Genomic DNA, 23,052 nt, shown 5'->3' with positions numbered 1-23,052 from the left:
TTAATAAAAGAAAAGTATTTTAAAGACCAAGTACTAGAGAAATGTTCAACAGAAATATCAAGTACAAGTTTACAGATACCCAGGGCACACGTACTGAATTCCCAGTCAGAAGAGACAATCCAAGCAATGATGTGTGCAGATCCATCAATTTGTTCTGTTGTTTCCTCTTCCTCTTCTTGAGTTCCATAATCTCCACAGATAGTGAAGTGCTAAGAAGTAGGTCCAGTTTGCAAAGCAAAAGCATCCAGTGTTAGCATGGACATGACACACCTTCACACAGTTTTGTTCCCTCAACAGTCCAATCCTCTTTCCGGTTTAAGTATGTTAATCACTTGGTTGATAATTACAAGATGAGGAAAATTGATAAACAGTTGGGAACTGATAAAATATATATATTATATATATATGTATAATATATATATTTAGAGTCCATCATAGAAAAGTTCATATTCAAATATACCAATTACACATGGAAAAAAACCTTCAAAATGACACTTCAGCTTCTGGAAACCACAAATGATGATTTCTATGTAAATGGAGATTTCAATTTCTCCTAGCAGTTTATTTTCCCCAGTCTCCCTCCCCCCACCCTATTCCCCTCCCTCCTTCTGCGTGTTAAGATCCATTTTCTACTGTACATCAGTTGTTTCTAGGGATGTTAATCATCTGCTGTGCAAGTACTAAACTGAAGTCAGACAGGAACTGAGAAGTCTTTACACCAGAAGGGAACTTTGCTGCATACGTTCAGTGAGATAATTGCAGTGTTCCACGTCCCCTTGGTTCCCTTGTGTTCAGCTTTGTTCTCTCCTACTTTCAGACGAAGATGGAATACTGAGGTATATAAGTTCCGTGGAAAGTTTAAGAAATATATCAGTAATGCAATCAAAACTTTGCCCAATGTCTAGGAAACAAGATGGCGTTGTGTGTAAGCCCTTCTACTGCTGTAGATTAAGTGTGAATTTCCACTGTTGCGACAGAGAAGGATTGCAGACCTCAACAGTAAGACCGCCATTTTTGGCATTTCGGCTGTCTAGACACAGATTACTGCCAACATGTCTCAGTTTAGAGTTGCTCTCAATTTGCTCCCATTTCTGGAAAAAAAAATGAAGTAATGAGCTATCCAAGCGTGGATAAAAATGTGTTTCATGTTTTGCCTTCCTAATTCTCCGTCCTCAAATCCCTCCCCGGCCTCTGTTTGTGGCAATTCTGAATACCGAGACAATAGTTTAGATACTGTCCTTTAAAGACTTGTCCAAACTATCACAAGCTATGCTAAAGCAACCATTAATCCAGCTAATACTTTGCACTAGAAATGGAGGTTACACTGAGTCATTTTGTCCAGCTCTCTCCTCAAATACATACAATCCCAATGCAGTGCCAGGTTAGAGGCCTGCAAAGCCTGCAGCTGTGGTCCCCCCGACCTGCGGGACATAGAAATGTCAGCACTAACTTCAGTGCTCCCCCCCGCCCAATGTTTTAAAATTGTAAATCACAAGAACTGATCCCCAAGGGGGTCTTTCAGAGGTTGTGGAAACCATGGCCATAGATCCCTCAAATTTTTGGAACCCACCTAATTAATTTGTGGCTGTTAAAAGCAACATTGTCCAGGGCAATGCTGAGGACTGTTGTCTGATTGACCAAGTATGGGACTAAGAACAAGGGACTCCTGTGTTCCATTTCTGGCTGACAGTTTCCCACTGTGACCCTTGTCAAGAACTCTCTTCCTTGGTTTCCCTATTTGTTAAAATAGGGATGACACTTGTCCTGCCTTTAAGGGTGGAGTTTGTGACAATGTTGGTAAATACTATAACTAGAATGCCCACAAACCCTCTGACAGATGGGGACCTAGCAGCTCGCAGCCTATTCAAAGAACTGACCTTTGCCAAATTTTCTTAAATATTGGCAACTGTGCAGAGATTCTGGCATAAGCAGAAGTGGTCTCCTCTCCTGGATGAGAAGACTGAGGGGGTTGGGCTGACAGAGGGAAGGAAGATATCTGAAGTTCTCACCCGAACATATTTTGTAAAACGAATCCATTAAGTTTGGTTGTACCCCCAGTTAACATTCTCACTAAATCAGGGGTGGGCAAACTTTTTGGCCCGAGGGCCACATTGGGGTTGCGCAACTGTACGGAGGGCTGGATAGGGAAGGCTGTGCTTCCCCAAACAGCCTGGCCCCCACCCCCCCCCACTTTCTGCCCCGACTGCCCCCCTCATAACCCCTGACCCATCCAACCCCCCCTGCTCCTTGTCCCCTGACCGCCCCCTCCCAGGACCCCCGCCCACTATCCAACCCCCCTGCTCCCTGTCCCCTGACTGTCCCACCCCCATCCACACCCCCACCCCGACAGCGCCCCCAGACTCCCAGGCCCTATCCAACTGCTCTCTACTCCCTGTCCCCTGACTGCCCTCCTGACCCCATCCACATCCCTGCCCCCTAACAGGCCCCATGGGACTCCCAATCCCAACCCTCCCTGTTCCGCATCCCCTGACCGCCCCCACAGAACTTCCACCCCATCCAACCGCCCCCTCCTGCCTGACTGCCCTTCAGGACCCCCTGCTCCCCACCCCTTTACCAGCAGCAGGAGCTCTCAGCCGCAACACCCGGCCACAGCCAGCTGCACTCCCCATGCTGCCCAACGGGAGCGGCTGGCCAGAGCGTGGCCCGCGTGGCTATGGGGCTGGGAACTAGGCTCCCTGGCTGGGAGCTCAGGGGCTGGGCAGGACGGTCCCGCAGGCCGGATGTGGCCCACGGGCCGTAGTTTGCTCATGTCTGCACTAAATAGTATCTCACAGAAAGCAAACTCCCAGTCATGAAGTATTTGCAGAACAGTTACTCCCTAAGCACAAAAGCACAGAGGCTCGGAGGAAAGAAAAAAACATGGTTTTGCAGAGCAGACTTCTTTTTCTATGACTATATGAAAGGGATTTGCTGCTGAGAGGACTCTGCAAATGTGATTTTACTTGTGCATGGCAACTTGTAGCTTTCCACCCATATTCCGTAATGCACTTTAAGAAATTACATACTCATATACCTTAGTTAAAAGACTTCAATAGAGCCAAACAGCCCTCAGTTATACCTATGCAACCTCAAAGCTTCTTAGGGGTTTCAAGGGTGTAAATGAGGGCTCAACTTGCCCTAAATTTGGCCTCCCAGGTTACAATTTTCCAAAGGGAGGAGTTACACACTATTTTCTCCATCTAGAGGCCATGGTCTCTGGAATGCGGTCTGCCATTACATATCCCTGCATGTATCTTTCTTTCCTCAGTTAAAGACTCAAGACAGTTTCCTTTTTATGACTGTGTTGTTCCAGTGTTTTAGACGTACCTAGTTTGCCAGCATTTAGATTCTTATGGGCACATTGCCTTGATTATTAAAAAAAATATATGTTTGCTTTACCACCACCAAGAGACCTTCGGAGAGGGGTCACTTTTAGCAGGCTACCAAGAGATTTTGACAGCCCTTTTCTAAATATCTAACCTCCATATAATTTAGTGGAAAAAATGTAGCATCCATATACCAGTTCCACTAATACTGTCTTTTCCACTGGAGTCCTTTCTGAGTTTCACATCCATCTCAAATCAAGTTATCATCAATGCCTCTCTTCGGCCACACAACTGGGTGAAGCGCTCAACACACACGCATGGCCTCACTTCATTTCTACTGCACCTCCCATCTGTCCTGCTGGCAGAGAGAGTCATCTGCATCCTGATATATACATACATGGGGCAGGGAGCAAACTATTGGTTTGTATAGGCCAAGAACCTCAGCAGGTTAAGTATGCATGTGTGCGCGCACACATGGAGATTTTTGATTTTCTAGTAGAACTGCTTGCACAGTGAGTTACATACATTATGTACTCACCTGTCTACTGTCATTTTCTCTGCAGCCCTGGAGTTTTATTAGTGAACTAGGTGCTCGATCCACAACAGTAAGGCACAAATCCATATGTTTCACTGACTTGTCCTTAGTTAAGGCCCATTCCTGGAACACAAGGAAATAAAATGATATATATATTTGTGAACACAGAAATGTGCAAAAACATATGCACACATGCTCAGTTGGCCTATGTTAGGCTCCTGTAAAAAGGCTCAGAAGAGACTTTCTGTAACCAAGAAACCCACTTCGGATTTAAAGCATCAAGTGTTTGAACAGTGCTTTTTCCACACACAGTTTTAAAAGAAGTGTAAACTAATATTCCAAACGGACAACTTTTTGTTATGACTGGTCAGATTCAGAGCCCATTTTAGCTGGAACCATATTGAAACATGGTCCTCTAGAACCCCAATGTAGCTGAGGACTAATTTACTGTGAAATTGCATCTTGCACCTCTGTCTCCCTAGGCTTCAAAGCATGACCCTCATCTCAAAGAGTCATCTATGCAGCTATTTTTAGAACGCTAGTGTGGGCCCCGCCAAAGCAAATCTGCCCACCTGGGCTCAAAACACTGAATAGACATCCCCTCAGTGCCTCAGCATAACTCTGAAACATTGTTGCCTTGTGCTCCCTCTGCTGGCTTTGATGCTAGGTTTGGTCTCTATGCTCTTGTGACACATGGCCAAAAAGAGTTAAGCAGCTCGCAGGCTAATTTACCCAGATTCAACCTTTAGAGACAGGTTAGAAAAGTATGGAAATGGTAATTAGGCCCATGTTAGATGGGCTAGAACTTTGAAATGCAAACCTGTATTGTTAGAGAATGACATTAGAGGGGATACTAATTGTATGTGTTTACTTCTATCTCGTTAGATGTTAGCCCTGTAAACAGACAGTTCCTGTCTATTACTATAGCTATTGATTCAGAGACCAAAAGGGAATATTAACATTTAGATGAATCTTGGGTGAAATAATGTCATTGTCTATATCAGTGGTTTTCAAACATTTTTTCTGGTGACCCAGTTGAAGACAACTGTTGATGCCCACGACCCAATGGAGCTGTGGATGAGGGGTTTGGGCTGTGGAACAGGCTCAGGGCTGGGGCAAAGGGTTGGGGTGTGGGGGTGCGGGCTGCAGGGTGGGGCCAGGAATGAGGGGTTCAGGGTGTGGGAGGGAGCTCTGGGCTGGGGGTTGGGGCATGGACTTTGGGTGTGGGCTTACCTCCGGCAGCTCCCGGTCAGTGACGCAGCTGGGGTGCAGAGCCAGGCTTCCCGCCTGTCCGGACCTGCTGCTGGCCGCTTCCAGGGCGCAATGCAGTGCCGGAACAGGTAGGGACTAGCCTGCCTTAGCGGAGCAGCACTGCCGACAGGACTTTTAATGGCCCAGGCGGCGGTGCAGTTCTGAGTCGCAACCCATGATTTGAAAACCACTGGTCTATATGTCTCTTTAAAGTTTGAGATAAACGGCTTAATGGATAAATTACCTTATGTTAATCCAGGTAGTTAATTTCCAGTGATGTTTAGGAAATAGGTTACTTCAAAAGCCTATTGTTCACCCAGGACTATCGTCAAGAGGCTGCCCGAAAACTGTATAAAAACTCTTGGGAACTGATCCTGTCATCTCAGATCTGCTTGATGGCTTTATGCGGGGAAGCTTGAGTCATAAGACAGATCTCTAGTCCCACCTGGATCACCCAGGATATCAACATTGGACTATAGACTATGGAATAATTCTGAATGAACTCTTTGCCACTACAAAGCTCTACTATGAAATTGAGCTCAGAACTGTACTCATGTCGGTATGTATACTGATCTTTTAACCAATACTTATTCTCTCTTTTCTTTAATAAAGTTTAGTTTAGTTAATAAGAATTGGCTATAAGCGCATACTTGGGTAAGATCTGAAATATTCACTAAGTTGGGAGGTAATGTGTCCGACCCTTTGGGATTGGTAGAACTTTCTTCTATGATGAATAAGATTTTCAGTGATCCTCATCATATTTGACTTGGATGTCTGGGAGGAAGCCCAAAGGTGGGTTGCTATAAGGGAACTGTGGTGTTGGCTTCTGGGTAACCAGTGAGGTATTACAGAAGCTATTCTGTGCTGGTTTGGTAAATCTAAGTATTGGAATATCCACCAGCTTTGAGGATTGTCTGCCCCATTCTTTGCAGTTTGCCCTAACTGAGTAACCTCAATGTAGCCCCTCTGGGACCCTTGTCACAGCTCCTGATCACTCCCCAGTCTCTGGTTTCCTTCTTCCTCCCAAGCTAATTCCCTCTACCATTGAAAGCCAACTCTTCACCTTCAATTCGCTTCTTAATCAGGCTTTTTAAGAATAAAGTCTGCTCTTGGTGCCTGAGGAGGATTCTGAGCTGTGTAATATGAGACCTAGTTGCACAGGACTGAATTTATTAGCCATAACATTAACAACTATTTTGCAAGCAACACATATGACCGGAAGAGATTAGCTAATTAGATCATCAAATTTTTCATTTGATTTATCTTCTGATTTAACTGCACTTTTGGCATGCACTCTCTCTTGCAACTCCACTGAATTAAGAATGACTCAGTCAATTTCCTCATGAGAATACGCACAAAGAATAATCAGAATTTATCCAATCTCCTACCATTACAAACTATTACCATCATACAGATTTAGTAAACAGCTGCTAGCAATTCATCAGCTAAGGACATTGAAATTACACATCATAGGTGTACAGGAAATCATATGACTGCACAAGAACATTGTTAACTTCCCCCGATCCCTTTGTGAACCACAAACCTACCTACAATTCAGACTGTAAACTTTCAGTTTAGAACAAACTAAATACTCAAAGTATTTTTAAAATGTGTAGTTTCAGGTAACAGAAACATGACTTTTTGATGGATATTTCACTCCAATCCTTATATGATTAACTACAATTGTTTAAGAGCAAAGTAAAAATAATGGTTATTTGTTAGGACTTTGATTTAATATGTAATGGAACCAGTATTTTAAAACTCTCATGTGAATTTCTGAACATTAAAATGTATACCCTCTGAGATCCACATCTGATGCTTAATGGAAATAAGCAGTACCAGCTAGCTGGTAATGCTTGTTATTTCTGTGAACCAGGTAGGCTCTCTAAAAATAGATTTTTTTTTTTTTTTTTTTTTTTTAATTTTCACTAATTTTCTGACTCTAGTTGTTTCAGGAGGGCTCCAATGAACTCTAACTGAGGCTATGTCTACACAGTGCCTCAGCATGTACTATGTAGATATGAACTGCAGAGCCCACCAAAGTGCTGCAATCTAACTTCCCTGAGTGCATGCTGCTGGCAAATTCAAAAGTACCTAAGCCTATGTTACCATAGTCCACTTTCTAACAGGACTATGTTAACGAAAGCTAGGTACTTTTTAATTCACACATGCAGTGTCCACAGAGGTAGAAGCTCCAGAGGAACTATGGTGACATAACATCACAACTGGAGAGAAATGAATATTCCTCGTCAATAGTTGTGTCTTAAGGCTCAGAATGTATTCCCTTTGGAAAGCTAAAGGGAAACAATTTTGTAGGCTTGCACTGCCTGACAACTTTGGCATTCTAGATTAGTGGTTTCAAACAGCGGGACGTGACCCAGTATTGGGTCACAGAATGTAAGGCACTGGGTCGCGGCGACTCTCGTCAGCACTGCCGACCAAAATCCCAACGGCGGTGCTGCCTGGCCCCTTCCTGCACCCCAAACCCCTCATCCCCAGCCCTACCCCAGAGCCTGCACCCCCCCCCAAACCCAGAGCCCCCTCCTGCACCCCAAACCCCTCATCCCCAGCTCAGTTGGGTTGCAGGTATCAACAATTTTCTTCAACTGGGTTGCCAGAAAAAAAGTTTGAAAACCACTGTTCTAGATGCTTTACAGTTAAGTACTCAAATCAGCCCAATGGGGGACTCAGTAAAATCTTTCCCCTATTGTCTGCATATAAAACTTTCCTTTGCATAGCTGTTACTTAAATAATACAAGCCTGATTAAAACTGAAAAGCCTTCTATCATTCCTTGAAGATTACCAGACACTGACAGAGAGGGGGCAAGTTAGAAAGGAGAAGGCAAAACAAGTGGTAGAGTATTCTTCCAGGCTCCAACCCCACATTGCCAGAATGAGGCAATTCTCACAGTAGATTACGCAGATATTCAAAATACAATCCTGCAGCTCTTCTGAGCTCCACTGGGCTTGGCTTCCCTTGGTTGAGCTCAGATGCCCCAGTGGGCTTCCTTAAGTGGGCCACATTTTTGATAGGCAGAAATATACAGAGAAATTTCTCACAAACTCTACTCACTAGCGGTTCCAAACTGAGCTGTCACTCTGAGTAGATTCTGCTGCAATGTATAAAGCAGTTCACACCTTGGTTCATATTTTTGAGGTTTTCTTCACAACCATAAGAGCTAAAGAAGATTCTCTCTCAGACCAAAACAGAAAAAAAAAAAAACCTTTGTCCAATTGTGAACTTACAGAAGCTGTACAGCTTCATTGGAAGTTTCAAGTTTCACATGCTGACATTAGCTTCTATCATATTTACTACGGCTATCGATTAATCACAGTTAACTCACGCAATTAACTCAAAAAAATTAATCATGATTAAAAAATTAATTGTGATTAATCGCCATTTTAATCGCACTGTTAAACAATAGAATACCAATTGAAATTTATTAAATATTTTGGATGTTTTTCTACATTTTCAAATATATTAATTTCAATTACAACAGAATACAAAGTGTACAGTACTCACTTTATATTATTATTACAAATATTTGCACTGTACAAATGAAACAAAATTAGTATTTTTCAATTCACCTCAGACAAGTATCATAGCGTAATCTCTTTATCGTGAAAATGCAACTTATAAAATGTAGATTTTTTGTGTTACATAACTGCACTCAGAAACAAAACGTAAAACTTTAGAGCCTACAAGTCCACTCAGTCCTACTTCTTGGTCAGCCAATAGCTAAGAGAAACAAGTTTGTTTACATTTACGGGAGATGCTGCTGCCCTCTTCTTATTTACAGTGTCACCTGAAAGTGAGAACAGACTTCGTATGGCACGGTTGTAGCCGGCATTGCAAGGTATTTATGTGCCAGATATGCTAAACATTCGTATGGCCCCTTCATGCTTCGGCCACCATTCCAGAGGACATGCTTCCACGCTGATGACGCTCGTTAAAAAAATAATGTGTTAATTAAATTTGTGACTGAACTCCTTGGGGGAGAATTGTATGTCTCCTGCTCTGTGTTTTACCCACATTCTGCCATATATTTCATGTTATAGCTGTTTTGGATGATCACCCAGCATATTGTTCATTTTAAGAACACTTTCATTGAAGATTTGAAAAAAAACGCAAAAAAGGTACCAATGTGAGATTTCTAAAGATAGCTACAGCACTTGACCCAAGATTTAAGAATCTTAAGTGCCTTCCAAAATCTGATCGGGATGGGGTGTGGAGCATGCTTTCAGAAGTCTTTAACAAGCAGCACTCCGATGCGGAAACTATAGAACCTGAACCGCCAAAAAGAAAATCAACCTTCTGCTGGTGGCATCTAACTCAGCTGATGAAAGTGATCATGCATTGGTCTGCACTGCTTTGGATCGTTATCGAGCAGAACCCATCATCAGCGTGGATGCATGTCCTCTGGAATGGTGGTTGAAGCATGAAGGGACATATGAATCTTAAATACATCTGGTATGTAAATATCTTGCAATGCGGCTACAACAGTGCCATGCGAAAGCCTGTTCTCACTTTCAGGTGACATTGTAAGTAAGAAACAGGCAGCATTATCTCCTGCAAATGTAAACAAACACGTTTGTCTCTGCGATTGGCTGAACAAGAAGTAGGACTGAATGGACTTGTAGGCTCTAAAGTTTTAAATTGTTTTATTTTTGAATGCAGTTATTTTTTGTACATAATTCTATATTTGTTAGTTTAAATGTCATGATAAAGAGTTTGCACTACAGTACTTGTATTAAGTGAATTGAAAAATATTTTTTTTTAATTTTTACAGTGCAAATATTTATAATAAAAATATAAAGTGAACACTGTACACTTTGTATTCTGTGTTGTAACTGAAATCAATATATTTGAAAATGTGGAAAACGTCCAAAATATTTATATAAATAGCATTCTATTATTGTTTAGCAGCATGATTAATTGTGATTATTTTTTTTTAAATGAACTCTGTATTTTTCTCCGACAACTGCTTGACATCCCTAATATTTCCCTTTCCTTTCAAGACCAGTTTGGGGCTCTCCACTTAAAGGATGAGTATTTTCACACAGATGACAGAAAATATCTCAGTGTGGGTGTGGGCAACAGTAACTCTCAGTATTAGCGCTATGCCCTTTCTGCTGTGCCAACGTTATTTATCAAGTACACAACAATGGTTGCTACGTTCTCAAACAAAGATATTCTCATACTTAAATGACTGGCTTTTTGAATGTAGTGTCAAGGCTAATTCTGTATAGGGCAAGTTTGCCACAGCAGTCAGCCTCTGCCCTGTACCCACTTGGGAGATTCCCAAGACAGTTTTCAAAACATTCACTGAACAAAATATCAGATGCAGGGTCTAAACAAGAGTCAAGATTTAGTCTATTAATTTTTACAGAAAACTCTTTCTGGAGTACTGGTACCTGAGCAATCCCATCCCCTTCAACCTGAGCAATCCCATCCCCTTCAAGCTGTGATAACTTCCACTGGGAGACGAAATCAGGAAAAAGCTGGCCTAGGATCAGGGAAGTACAAAGGAGGCTTAAAGTTTTTTTTCAACTCTCCTCATGAGTTGTACTGTGTGCTCTTTGGCTGTAGTTGCAGCTACACAAGGTCATCAAATATAATAGCACTTGGAAAAATTTCTCTCTCGTCTCTGGAGAAGAGACTGAAATTGAAGATGCCTCTAAAGCGGATGGTATGGTAGGAGTGCATTCAGATTCATACGATGCTTTTTCTGGAATTGTTTGTATTTTTTAGTTTTGTGATCCTGGTCAGATTTTCATTTTGATTTCCCCCTCCCCCCCAATTTAATTTAAAGGGATGAGATTAATAGTTTAATGCGGTAGAAAACGGACTGATTAGCAAATTAACTATATATCCTGTTAATTATTTATTAACAATGTTAATATCAATTTAATTGTATTTGAGTTCTATTTGAAAACCATTTGTGTACAAAACCAGCACAGGAAACAAGAGGAAAAGCATATGCAAGTAGTTTGTTAATGGTGCCTGTAAGACACCACTGTATAATTAGATCCTTTGCAGTAATTAATGTTTCCATTCCGTTCTTGTTTACTGCTTTGACACACTTGCAATTAGTTTTTAAAAGAAAAATTGGAAAGGATTTACTGAAACAACATCTTTACTGTAAGTGAGTTGGATGTGACTTTTGGTGCCTATGCTTTCTGAAAGAACACGTCTGGGATTTAAGAAAGATATTTTCACACTCTGCAACCCCCCACTGGGAAAGGGAACAGCACCATATAAAAAAAAAATTTGTTTTTCCCCTTGTCTTCAGGGCATTTACAGAATATGGCGATATAAACTCTCAGTCCAACCTATTATTTTTTTTTGTAGACATGCCCCACAGGAAACACGTTTTCATAAAGATGTAACTTTTGGCGAGGATAGGATAGGGCTATAGAGTAAGAGTGACAATTTACAATATTGAGATGTGGAGTGGATTATCTGATCCCCATTTTCCATCTCTGGCCTCTATGATTCTAAAACTCAAAATAAGACATTATTTGAGGGACAAGTGATTTAGCCAACCTTGTTGATTCAACCTTCCCAACACAATGTGTAGTACACATTGACTGCCTGCCTCAAATTCTGTATTTTTCAAAAAGACTATGGGTTTTAAAAAAATAATTTAATAGCATACAGACCTGGTTTCCCCCAGCATTATGACATTCATAAACTCCAACAACACCATCTGCAAAATGGCCCAAAGTGTCGAGGCAATTGGTACCCTGCTGCAAAGCCCCAAAAGCTATATCTTGATGATCAGGTACCCTAAATATAAAACAAGAAACATCTGTTTTAATTCAATTTCTCTCATTTTAATTTTGACGCCCTTCCTTTACTTAACGGCCTTCTAGATGAGAGGCAATCCGCAACAGGTAATGATTTTATTTTGGTATACAAGCTATATTCCACTCCCCACAACATTTTGAAAAAGTTATAAGTAATTATTTGGTCAAGAGACTCTGCTCTCATAACTAAGTGGTCAAAGGTTTTCAGTGTATTTGTAGGCTAAGAGATTGAATAGGAGTAAAATATACTGGAGAAATAACATGAGCATTAGAGAGTCACATCACAAGTGTGGCTGGCAGCAATGTGTGTAGTTAAGGTTGTATAACACTTCCCATTGTGTAACTCTTTCCATTATAAATCCCTCTTTTGTGTAGCTCATGGCTTTGTCAAACTTTAACCAGTGAGGCAGAAATTTGGCATGCTGCAGTTCTGCCCCAGGCTGCAGTTCTGCCCCAGGCTGATTTTTTTCTTTAAGTTTCAGTAAAAAAACAAAAAAAAAAAAAAAAAAAAAAACAGTTCTACCATTTCTGAAAATGAAGTTTGACAAAGCAGCATATTTTCGACAATGTTCACAAATCCAACTGTTCCTTTGAGAAACTAATGCCTCCTTGCTTTGGAGCAGGGACTTGAGATTTGTCAGAGTCTCTGTGGCGTTAAGGAGCTGCCTTTTGTAGTCCCCATGAAAAATGCACTGAGATCTGGTGACTTTATAGACCACAGAATATCATGGTTTATTATTTGTACTACCATAGTGCCTAGGAGCCCCAATCCTGGGCCAAGACCCTATTGTGCTAGACATGGGCGGCGGGTATAATAGACCAGGTGCTTTATTATGCCCCATGCAGGTTCCGGGGCAGCACCTTTTGTTACTCAGCTTCCTGGGTTCACCAGTCATCTCTTTGGACTCCAGGGAGATGACTGATGGACCCAGGAAGCGGAGTAGCAAATACCGCCTCCTCAGTGGCCCCAGAATCTGCATGGGGCATATCAAATGCATCTTTGGATGAGAGTGAGGCTTTTCTCTGCAGTGGCTTGGGGTCTGGAGATGGGTGGCGTGGTTGCAGCTGGCATGGGGCAGCCCCGCGCAGATTGGAGGGGGAGGGGGGGAGAGAACACGACATTGGGGCACCTCTCGGCAGGGCTCTCGGAACTCTCTGGCTGAGGGGGGACTTGTGGCCCTGGCCGTGGGGGTCTTGGGGCTCTGGCTGTGGGGGTGAGGAGGGAGAGGGTGGGCAGCAGGGGCAGAGCCAGGGGCTAAGGGGGGCTCCACCTGCCACCCATGGTGTGAGTGTAACCCACACACCTCCTGGGTGTGGTGTTCTGTTCCCTCTGGTGGCTCCGAGACCACTTAGAGAGCTAAGGCTATAGAGCAGACTCATTAAACTAACAACCATATGGCTTTGAGCTCAAGCAGTAGAGGCTCATGCACTAAGCTCCAGAGGCCCTGGGTTCGATTCTACCCACCGATGACTGGAGTCTGTTGGTGTTACACTAGGTGCTGTACAAATAGAGACCAAAGACAGTCCCTGCCCCAAGAATATTACACATTCAGTACAGGCTTCTTAGGGACTGGCAGCAAAGATTTCCAAAGATTCCATCTGCATTGAGCATGCTTAAATAAATAAATAAAAGCTGAGCAGGACTTATACTGCAGTTGTTCCCCAGGGTTGCTGAGCATCAGGCACCAGAACCAGGAGCACAGAATATTTCTACCGTGTTCCCTATGTTCACACTGCTGGCACCCAGTCAGCACGGAAGGGGAGAAGAAGACAGCCTGACTCAAATGCAGAGGAATAAACATGGAAATGGACAGGGACATGGGGGAATAGGGACAGATGGCAGGATAACAGAGTGGGGAGGCAGCCTTGGGTTATCCTGCCTTTTCTACTTCTTCCGCCTCCCACATCCTGCTCCTACTGCCTCTGCTTTCTACCAGTTTTTCCAGGCACTCAGGTCAACCCTGTGTCCCCCAGTCCTATTCTTTAGATGAGGGATAGGCTCCTGCCTCCCTTCCCACCCATCCCACTGAGCACTAAATAAGGCAGATATTCTGTGGAAAATATAGTGTGTGATCACTTAAATACTATCATAATGTACACAATATAAGAGGGTTCAATTAAAGTTGCACACGCAAACTTAACTGTGGAATTCTTTAATTTTTGTGCACTTGATTTTGCAATGTTAACATTTTTTAATGTAGATTTGTGAATATATATATATATATATATATATATATATGTATTAATGTTACAGAATGTGCCAAAACTGGAACCCTGAATCCAAATCCTTGTCAGAGCGAGAGGATGAACTGCACCTTGGTCTCCTTAGTCCATCTTTAGTGCACCTTGACAGGCCAGCTTCCTGCACCTCACTCTGGGTGGAACCAAGCAGTCCAACCACCTTGGGACTGGGTCTCTAACTTGCAATCCCCAGTGGTTCCCAACCATGTTAACACCAGAAGCCCAAACTCATTTTTGGCACCTGTAAGAGTTTCCCTTCAGGAGCCCATGACAACATAAGTTTGCAGTGACACAGAAATTGCATCTTCAAAACAAAGCATTATTTATTCATTCTTCAAAAGAACAAAGCACACAGATCAAAAGATAAAACAGACGACCTACACACATGGGTATTGCTTATAAAAGCTGGCAAGGAAAGTTTAAGATGCAAGACCCCTCTGCCCTGTTGATTCTCTCTCTGGCAGGGAGAAGCAGACTACATTCCTTTGTGTGTTTGCTAGCCTGTCCACTTTCCATTGACACACCCTGCGCAGTCTCTCCTAGCTCACCCAAACTCCCTCCCTTTTCTAAAGTCTTGGAGGTTTAGGATCCCCCAAGATCCCAGGCTCTGGCCCTGGGAAGAGTAAACCTTTCTAGTTTGGATGAAGCCAGACAATTTCTTCTCTGTTGATGGTCCAGCAAGTGTTAACTCCTTTGAAGCTGTTTTACCCCCAGAGGTCTTATTTTTGTCACTGTTTCATTCTTATGCATTCAGGCAGGATAATCTTACCCAGATAGACGCATATGATTGATTGATTTAGAGAGAGAGAGAGAGAGAGAGAGAGAGAGAGATTTCCCAGTTCTCACCACTTGTAGTCAGACTATTTAGTTATTTATTTTAAGGCCAGAAGACCACCCACAGAACACAGGACATAAAATCTCATCTAGTAATTCCTGCACAGAACCCACCCCTATGGTTTTGATTCCAGGTTGGATTCAAAATTGCAATGGTTGTACATTTTTATTCTAGTTTGGATGCAACTGAAATCTTGACATTGTGGCCCCAAAGCCTTGAAAAGACAGGTCGAGAGTTTATGGCACAACTGAACAAGTAGCTTAGAGTAAAATCTAACCTGGATCTGAACAATCCCTTGAGCTCTCCAACTTTTAAGGAAGGTTCATTTTTAAAAAAGAGCCATTTATTAGAAAAGAATGAGGGTCTGGACACTGACTTTACAAATGAGGTTTAAGCCGTAATTAACTGCTAATATCCAAAATAAATTAAGCCAATATTTTAAAAGTTTGACATGGTAAAGAATTACAGGTTAATGCTTTATTTACTGAAGCCTGGGGAATAGTATTTGTTGTAAGTTACCTATATCCTTCCACTAAAATTTAGCATTGCCATCTTGTGGTAAATTCAAGATGGTGACAGAACAAAGCTACAAAATGCCAAATGTATTAGCTGCTTGAGGACTTGCAGGAAGGTATGGGTAATCTTAAAATTTCCAGTTAAGTTTCAAATGAAATTCATGCAAATCCTAAAACAAGAGACCCTAAAGCACATCCGTCGGTAGGTACAGGTGTGGGGAGTTGCAGGGAGAGAAACATCTGTTCAAATGAGACATCAGAGATCATTTTTGCCCAACTCTAAGGGAAAGTAAATATCCCATGGCACTTTTTGAAAAGAAAAAAGGATAACTGGTCTCCTTACCATTATTATCCCTCTTTATAAGACAGGTTCTAACGTTTATGGGTCTGTGAAAGTTTTTACTGAGGGTATATTAGCTGCTGCTTTTGCCTAAAGAAAATAAATAAATCACTGTACTACCAGTATTTATCTCATTGTATTCTAACTTAAAGTGTTTTGGAACTCTTACAGCAAGAAATGTGCTACTGTATAAAAGCCACATACCAGTCTACAGTTGTTTAATAAGATTAGCTGTATGACAGATACTAGCTCACAGATCCTTAGATTTGACAGGTAGGGTTAGTAGTAGGATATTGAGCATGGTGGTTTTATTCATTTAAAATCTTTGTCTGGTAAATAAATACAGCTCTGAAGATTTTCTATCTTACAGAAGAGATGAATGGAAATCAACCGGATAGGTTGTATTCTCATGCCTGGGCTCTGACCAATGCCTCTAAAGTACCTTAAAATGTTTTCATCTGAAGACCTTAGTTAACCTATAACATAACTCTACATGGGAGGATCACTTACTAAACTGGCAGTAAAAGTTTTGCACTGCACCTAGTTTAAGGCTGCTGACAGAGCTAAGCATGCCACATAGGTGAAGCTAACAGCTTGAAGGAGAGCGGAGAAGGATGAAGAATGATGCATTTCCAGCAAGCAGCTAGCCCAGGAGTACAGCAGTTTTTGAGGAGAAAGTCAGCCCTCTTGGCAGTGACAATCACATGATGAAATTGCAATATGGATATGGGGCAAGAGGAAAAGGGATGGGTCAGTGAAGAAAATGACAGCAGAATAAAGTAGTAAGCAAAAACTGCAAGAGACATATTTTAACTAGCTAATATCCTAAATGCCTGTGCAGAAGACATGTAGTAAAGTTTCTGGCCAAGCCAGGTAAAGAAAGAACCTACACTGCCAGAAAACAGAAAGGCTGTTTGAGACTCACCTTAACTCAGGATAGACGTTTTCAAGATACCACTTGAAAGGTTTGCAGCTAAGTCTCTTTCTCAGTTCCATTCGGCTTTGAATACTAGAGAGAAACAAAAACAGCAAGTTCTGGCAGTTGTATTTGATGAATTTTAAAGCACGTTTAATAAGTGAGACATTTATCAGTAGAAATATATTTAAAAGAAATGAAACACCCCTTTTCCCTCATGAACTACTAATAGCAAACAGAATAAGTGAATAGGAAGAAGCAGCAGATCGGACTTACTTGCCATAAGGTACGTTTCTGGCTGAAGGCACTGCTGCGTAATAGAAATTTTTGTACTCATCCATCCACACTTCTGCTGCCCTACGCGTATTTCTAGGAACAATCAAATTGAGATGCAGGTTATGTTTTTTCCTGTCACAATCCATGACACATATTTTTGTCTGTTTTGATTATGTTTATTTTTTCGCCACCCTCTACTACACATACCACAGAGGTGGTAGGACTGAAGCACACACATTTGGAATGGACTTTGTGCCTTCCTTATACTTAGGCCTGATCCACACTTAAAATTTAGGTCAACATAGCTATAATGCTCATGAGTGTGAAAAATCCACACCAAGTGCCTCAGCTATGCCATTATAGTCCCCACAGTGTAGAGATGGCCTAAGGGCTTGTCAACACATGAAAATTAACCCATAATAAGATAGGGCGTGAATTTAAAGTGGTTTACCTATTCCTGATTAATTCCATGTGTGGACATACTTATTTTGCAATAAAAGAGTTCATACCTGGAGTTAATCAGGAATAGCAGACAAGTCCTAATCGCTGGTCCAAGCGTCCAAATCAGAAAAGGTAAAAAGTTTAGTTCAAGACTTTCATTTTCTACAATGCTCTTTTTGAAAGCAACTTTGTTAATTTATTAGGCCACGTCTTGCAAAGAAACAAAATTTACTGAGTGGTTTTTGAATCAGAAACTTGGAAGAATCTAAAATCTCAACAGCTGGCAATATTTGACAGTTTGCCTTTTATCTTACAAGCAGTTTTCACTAAAGCCAGAGAAAACTGACACACCATCGTATGGAATGTATATTTCTCAACCTCCTTTTTATCCCCCACTGCACACCAACTTGAATGCTACCTAGATAGATAAATAATTGTAAGTGGTGAAACATTTAGACTTATGAACCTAGAGGTTTTGTTACCGCTGAGATGACCAAGAATAAGCTGAAGGTTAGATGTTTGTAACACTACTTAAAATTCTGTATTAAAGATATGAAAATGTTGTCCAAACTCTTCAGGGACTGCTGTGTATTTTTATATATTTATCTTTATATAAACAGTGTCTTTAAACCTGAGCTGCAATGTGACTAAAGCTTTGTCATTCTCCAGGATATTCCTCTTGCCATTCTGTCAAAAAGTTCTCTCTTCTGCTGGAGTAGTCACAAAAAGCAACTAAACTTATCAATTCAACATTAAACAGATAATCTTGCACAGAAACATATTACCTCTTAGAAGTTGTCTGCAAAAATCCCGGTGTGTTACATATGCATACACAGACGCAGCATCCATGTAGCAAATATTACAGAATCAAATGATAAATATCACACACTTCTGACTGCCTCAGTTGCCTTCTGTCCACTAATCCATCACCTCCAGGATTTACAAACATTTGTAACATTCCAAAATGCTAGGCAGCTTCCAAAAGCTTTTTTCTTTGTAGGTGAGCCTACCAAAGAAATATTCCCCCCCTTCTTTCAAATATGGTATTTCTAGATGCCAAAAATGACCTCCGATGAGGATTGGGATGGGCAATCCAGTCCCAGTAACAGATTTTCTGTGCATAAAAATATCACAATTTTGTCATCAGATTCTGTAAGGCTAGAAATAGGAGCTTCATGCTATTGAGGGGGGAGATTCTCATCTTCCCAGTGGAACCCAGCGTTTGTCTCTAGACTTGGGAGATTGTGAGACACCTGCAATTTTAAATAGTTATGTACCGAAAAACTATTTTAGGTCATTTTTAGACATTTGTATGATCTCCTGAGGTATGTGCAATTGGACAGGAAGGATAGGGACAATATTCCCAGTACAAACTTTTAAAACTTTCTAAAATGTAGTTTTTCAGCTCTTCCTCCTGTGAAAACTTTCTCTTCACACACACACACACACACACACACACACACACACACACACACACACCCCTCTGCTCCCAGAGACAGCCTTATTATCTTTTACAAAATTAGAAGTGATCATTTAGGGAATTAAAGTTTTATTTCATTAGTACCTTCCATGCTCTGAAGCCTATTTTGTACATTTGTCAATAAAAAAAAATCTCTAGTGATTTGTGGGACATTACCCATCTTCATCAGCTAAGGGAGGATAGGTCCATGAATGGCTAGTATCCAAGATGTTCACGGATGCAACACCATATTCTGGCTGTCCCTAGCCTCTGTTTGCCAGAAGTTAGGAGTGGATGACAGGGGATGGATCACTCAACGACTGACTGTTCTGTTCATTCCCTCTGCAGCACCTGGCATTGGCCACTGTTGGAAGACAGGATACTGGGCTAGATGGACCTTTGGTCTGACCCAGTATGGCTGTTCTTATGTTATCTGTGGATAACACATATTGGTTTGGGAGTTAAAGACATCTTTAAATTTGTATCCTTCTGCTTCTGCAGGGGAAATGAAATGACCATGAGCTGAAAAAGGCTGGTCAAAAACTCCTGAGTGCAAAAACCACAAGCGAAGAGGAAGTTCAAACAAACAGTCTCTGCGTTTTGTTTGATGATAATTTCCTTGTGGAAACTGCTAATTTTCTAAAACTCCCTTTCAGCCAAAGCCGAGGAGTTGTTTTTCACTCCCCTTCTGCTTCTGGCTTTTGTCAGGGATACTTCTTATTTGGTCAAAGCAATTCAAGTGTAAACAAAATTGCATTAATTAACCGTATCATCCTCCCACCCCTCCACCCCCCAAATAAAAAGCAATTAGAATGACTTGTAAGGGTTTTCACAGCCTTTCAGTCCATGAGGCAGATGGGCAACCAAAAGGGGAGGAGGAAAATCAGCTATGTGGAAAGGCAGAGCAGGAGAGACATTGGTTACACACTTCCACTGTCTTTACAGTTCAAATTGGTATTGGTTTCTTAAAATCATTTTGAAGAACAAATATAGGGACATGTTTTAAAAAGATTCTCCCTTCCAGTATTTTCCCCTTTCACCCATTACACCTAATGAGCATAAGGATATCTGTTTGAATGAGGAGGTCCTACCTGTGCACCCTTGTGATTTGGTTGCATAACTGTGACATCACAGGCCAGATTCTTTCCAACCCAAATGCAGTTTTGGATAGTGCTTCAGACAAACAGTAATTTGATTTACCATACACAGTTATATTCAGAAGCACCGCCAGCTTTCCTGCCGCCCTAGGCAGCGGAAGGTCCCGCCCTGAAATGCCACCCCCCGCAGAGGCGGCGGAAGGTCCCACTGCCGAAACACCGCCGCGGTCGCCGTCCCCCAAATTGTAGTGCCCTAGGCGACCACGTAGGTCGCCTAATGGGTTGCGCCGGCCCTGGTTATATTATATATAGACACATCCTTTCCTATTGCTCAAATCGGAGCTATATTTATATATATTAAAGTACAAGAGCTTAGTGAACCAAAAAAAAAATCCATTATTCACCAACAAAAAAAAAAAGGATGACTTTCTAATTTTTTCAGCAAATTGAAAAGTAAAAATTGTATGAATTGTCTCTATGAATGACAAGGGATAATCATTGGGCCAGGGAGAGTGAGAATGACTCTGGAGCCTGGACATTAGAGCACTCTCCGACAATGTGGGAGACCCATTTTCAAATTCTATGTCTCCCACATCCCAGGTGAATGCCCTAACCACTGGGCTAAAGCTTTTAAGGGATGAACCACCACCTCTTGTCATTTTCTGAATCTAGTGCCTTTCCTTTGTCAAAATGCCTGAAATTTAAAATAGAATTTTTGGTCAGAACTGAAAAAGTTGAATTTTAACATTATCAAAACATTTTGATTTTTCCAGTTTGATTGAAACAATTCTAAGTATTTGACACGAATTTGCAAATAGTTTTGGTTAACCCAAATGTGCTTTCTTGGCAAGTAAGATATTTGTCTGAAAAATTTCACCCATCTCTATTAAGTCTTATGGGAGGAAAAGCGTCTTGGCATTAGCCCAAAACTAAAAATTGCAGAGCAGTGTGCAAATCACAGTCTTTCATTAACATGACCCTGGAAAGCTACTGTGAAATTGATATGCAGTTATGTCATAAACCCAACCCATATAAAGAACAGGAGTACTTGTGGCACCTTAGAGACTAACAAATTTATTTAGTCTCTAAGGTGCCACAAGTACTCCTGTTCTTTTTGCGGATATAGACTAACACGGCTGCTACTCTGAAACCAACCCATATAGTGGAATCAGTAGATCTTCCTATTCCCTGGTGTAATATTAATATTGGAGCAGGGCTGTAATCAAGACAGGGTATTTCATTATCAATCTTTTGTTTCCTCACATGTGCCATTGCTAATTTTCCACAGCAGCATAAAATTCAGATCTCAACAGAAAGGGGAAGCAGATATTCAAAGAAAAATCCCTGCTAAAACTCTTCAGAGAAACAAGACCAGTAATTTTATTTCACCAAATCAGCCAATTCATTAGTACTGCACAAAAAGTAGAATCAATCTGCACTTCCAAAAGAGAGAGTATTTTATCTAATGTGAAACACTGCCTAAGGGACTGGGTCAGAAGCTTCCAGGTGTGAAGAACGTACGTCTGGTTCTCTAGGTCTGGGCTCTCTAGATCAGTGGTTTTCAGAGTTCAGGTCGCGACCCAGTACTGGGTTGTGGAATGCAAGGCACTGGGTGGACTTGCTCAGCACCCAGGGACCCTGGCGGCCAGCCAGCAAAAACTAATAGTCCCTACCTGTTCTGACACCGTGCTGCACCCTGGAAAGGGCCAGCAGCAGGTCTGGCTCATGGGCAGGGAGGCCCATGGGGCTCTGAGCACTGCCCTCACCCTGAGCACTGGGTCTGTACTCCCATTGGCCGGTTCCCAGCCAATGGGAGCTGGGGGAAGGGGGAGGGAGTGCCTGCAGGCGAGAGCCACTTTGAGCCGCTTGCGCAGACCTGCTGGCTGCCTCTGGGGCGCAATGCGGTCCACGGTGCCAGGATGCCTGCCTCTGCACCCTGGCTGTGCTGCTGACCAGGAGCCTCCGGAGGTAAGCCCGTGCTCCAATCCTCTTCCCCAGCCCTGAGCCCCCCCAAACCCAGACCCCCTTCCTGCATCCCAAAGCTCTCATCCCCTGCCCCAGCCCAGAGCCTGCACCCCAGCCCAAAGCCCTGACCCCCTCCCACACCCCAACCCCCTCATCCCCAGCTCTGTTGGGATGCAGGCATCAACAATTTTCTTCAACTGGATCACCAGAAAAAAAGTTTGAAAACCACTGCTCTCGATGACTTGTTGATTATGATTTGCTTGGACTCCAGAATTCCTACCGTACAAAGTACATTTTATTCTGTTTGCATTTAGCATATTGTAAATCCTATAAATTATGGATGCTTCATCAACTTGGAGGAATTCCCAAACACAAACGCTCAACATACTTTGTGCCTAGAATAAGGGTTTGTCTATGCTATGGATACTACAGTGGCTCAGCTATGCTGCTGTTGCGACATAATACAGATTCTTCTTACAGTGACAGAAAGGGTTTTTCCATCCACCTCACCAAGTGGCAGTAGCATTCTTCCATCAACCTAGTAGCATCCTACTCTGGGTTAGGCTGGCATAGCTATGGTGCTCAATTTCACACCCCTTAGTGACATACCTAGGTTGATCTAAATTTTAAGTGTATACCAGGCCTCATGCTGCATCTCTGGTTCTTTAGGGAAACAACACATCAGTGAAAATTTCATATAACATGTGAATGTAATACTACTACACTGCACTTATACAGTACCTTGAGGCATAGGTCTCAAAGCTCTTTACAAACATTGATAAAAATCACTTTCCTCATTCTACAGAAGGAAAACTGAGAAAAAGTTAGGGATTCAAGTTCACACAGTGAATCAATAGCAGAGATGGGATTTCTTAACTACTGAACCATGATGCCTCCTCAAAAAGGTTTTTTTTTTTTAAAGTTACAGTATAAGGAAGGAAAACTTCATATAACAAACAGAAAGAGAGAGGAGTGGATATTTTTGACAGGCCAGATTCTAATAGCTACTACTCATTGCAAATATCAGAATCTGGGCCTATGTGAT

The 23,052-nt window shown here is 41.9% G+C and overlaps 1 protein-coding gene across 1 annotated transcript in view; it reads right to left on the bottom strand.

The window, feature by feature from the left end:
- Nucleotides 1–601: 601 nt before the first annotated feature.
- GALNT2 (polypeptide N-acetylgalactosaminyltransferase 2) overlaps nucleotides 602–23,052 on the bottom strand; it is a 143,069-nt gene continuing 120,618 nt past the window's right edge. The window contains exons 12-16 of the mRNA XM_054024179.1: nucleotides 17,046–17,138; nucleotides 16,779–16,862; nucleotides 11,776–11,902; nucleotides 3,865–3,984; nucleotides 602–1,091 (exon numbers count right to left, since the gene is read on the bottom strand). Coding sequence (XP_053880154.1) covers nucleotides 936–1,091; nucleotides 3,865–3,984; nucleotides 11,776–11,902; nucleotides 16,779–16,862; nucleotides 17,046–17,138 — 580 coding nt within the window. The 3' untranslated portion in view covers nucleotides 602–935. The remainder of the gene's footprint in view (nucleotides 1,092–3,864; nucleotides 3,985–11,775; nucleotides 11,903–16,778; nucleotides 16,863–17,045; nucleotides 17,139–23,052) is intronic.

The sequence above is a fragment of the Malaclemys terrapin genome, chromosome 3 (assembly GCF_027887155.1).
Source record: "Malaclemys terrapin pileata isolate rMalTer1 chromosome 3, rMalTer1.hap1, whole genome shotgun sequence".
Classification (NCBI taxonomy): domain Eukaryota; kingdom Metazoa; phylum Chordata; order Testudines; family Emydidae; genus Malaclemys; species Malaclemys terrapin.
Note: the sequence above shows the minus strand (reverse complement) of the source record. Positions and strands in the feature narration are given on the sequence as shown.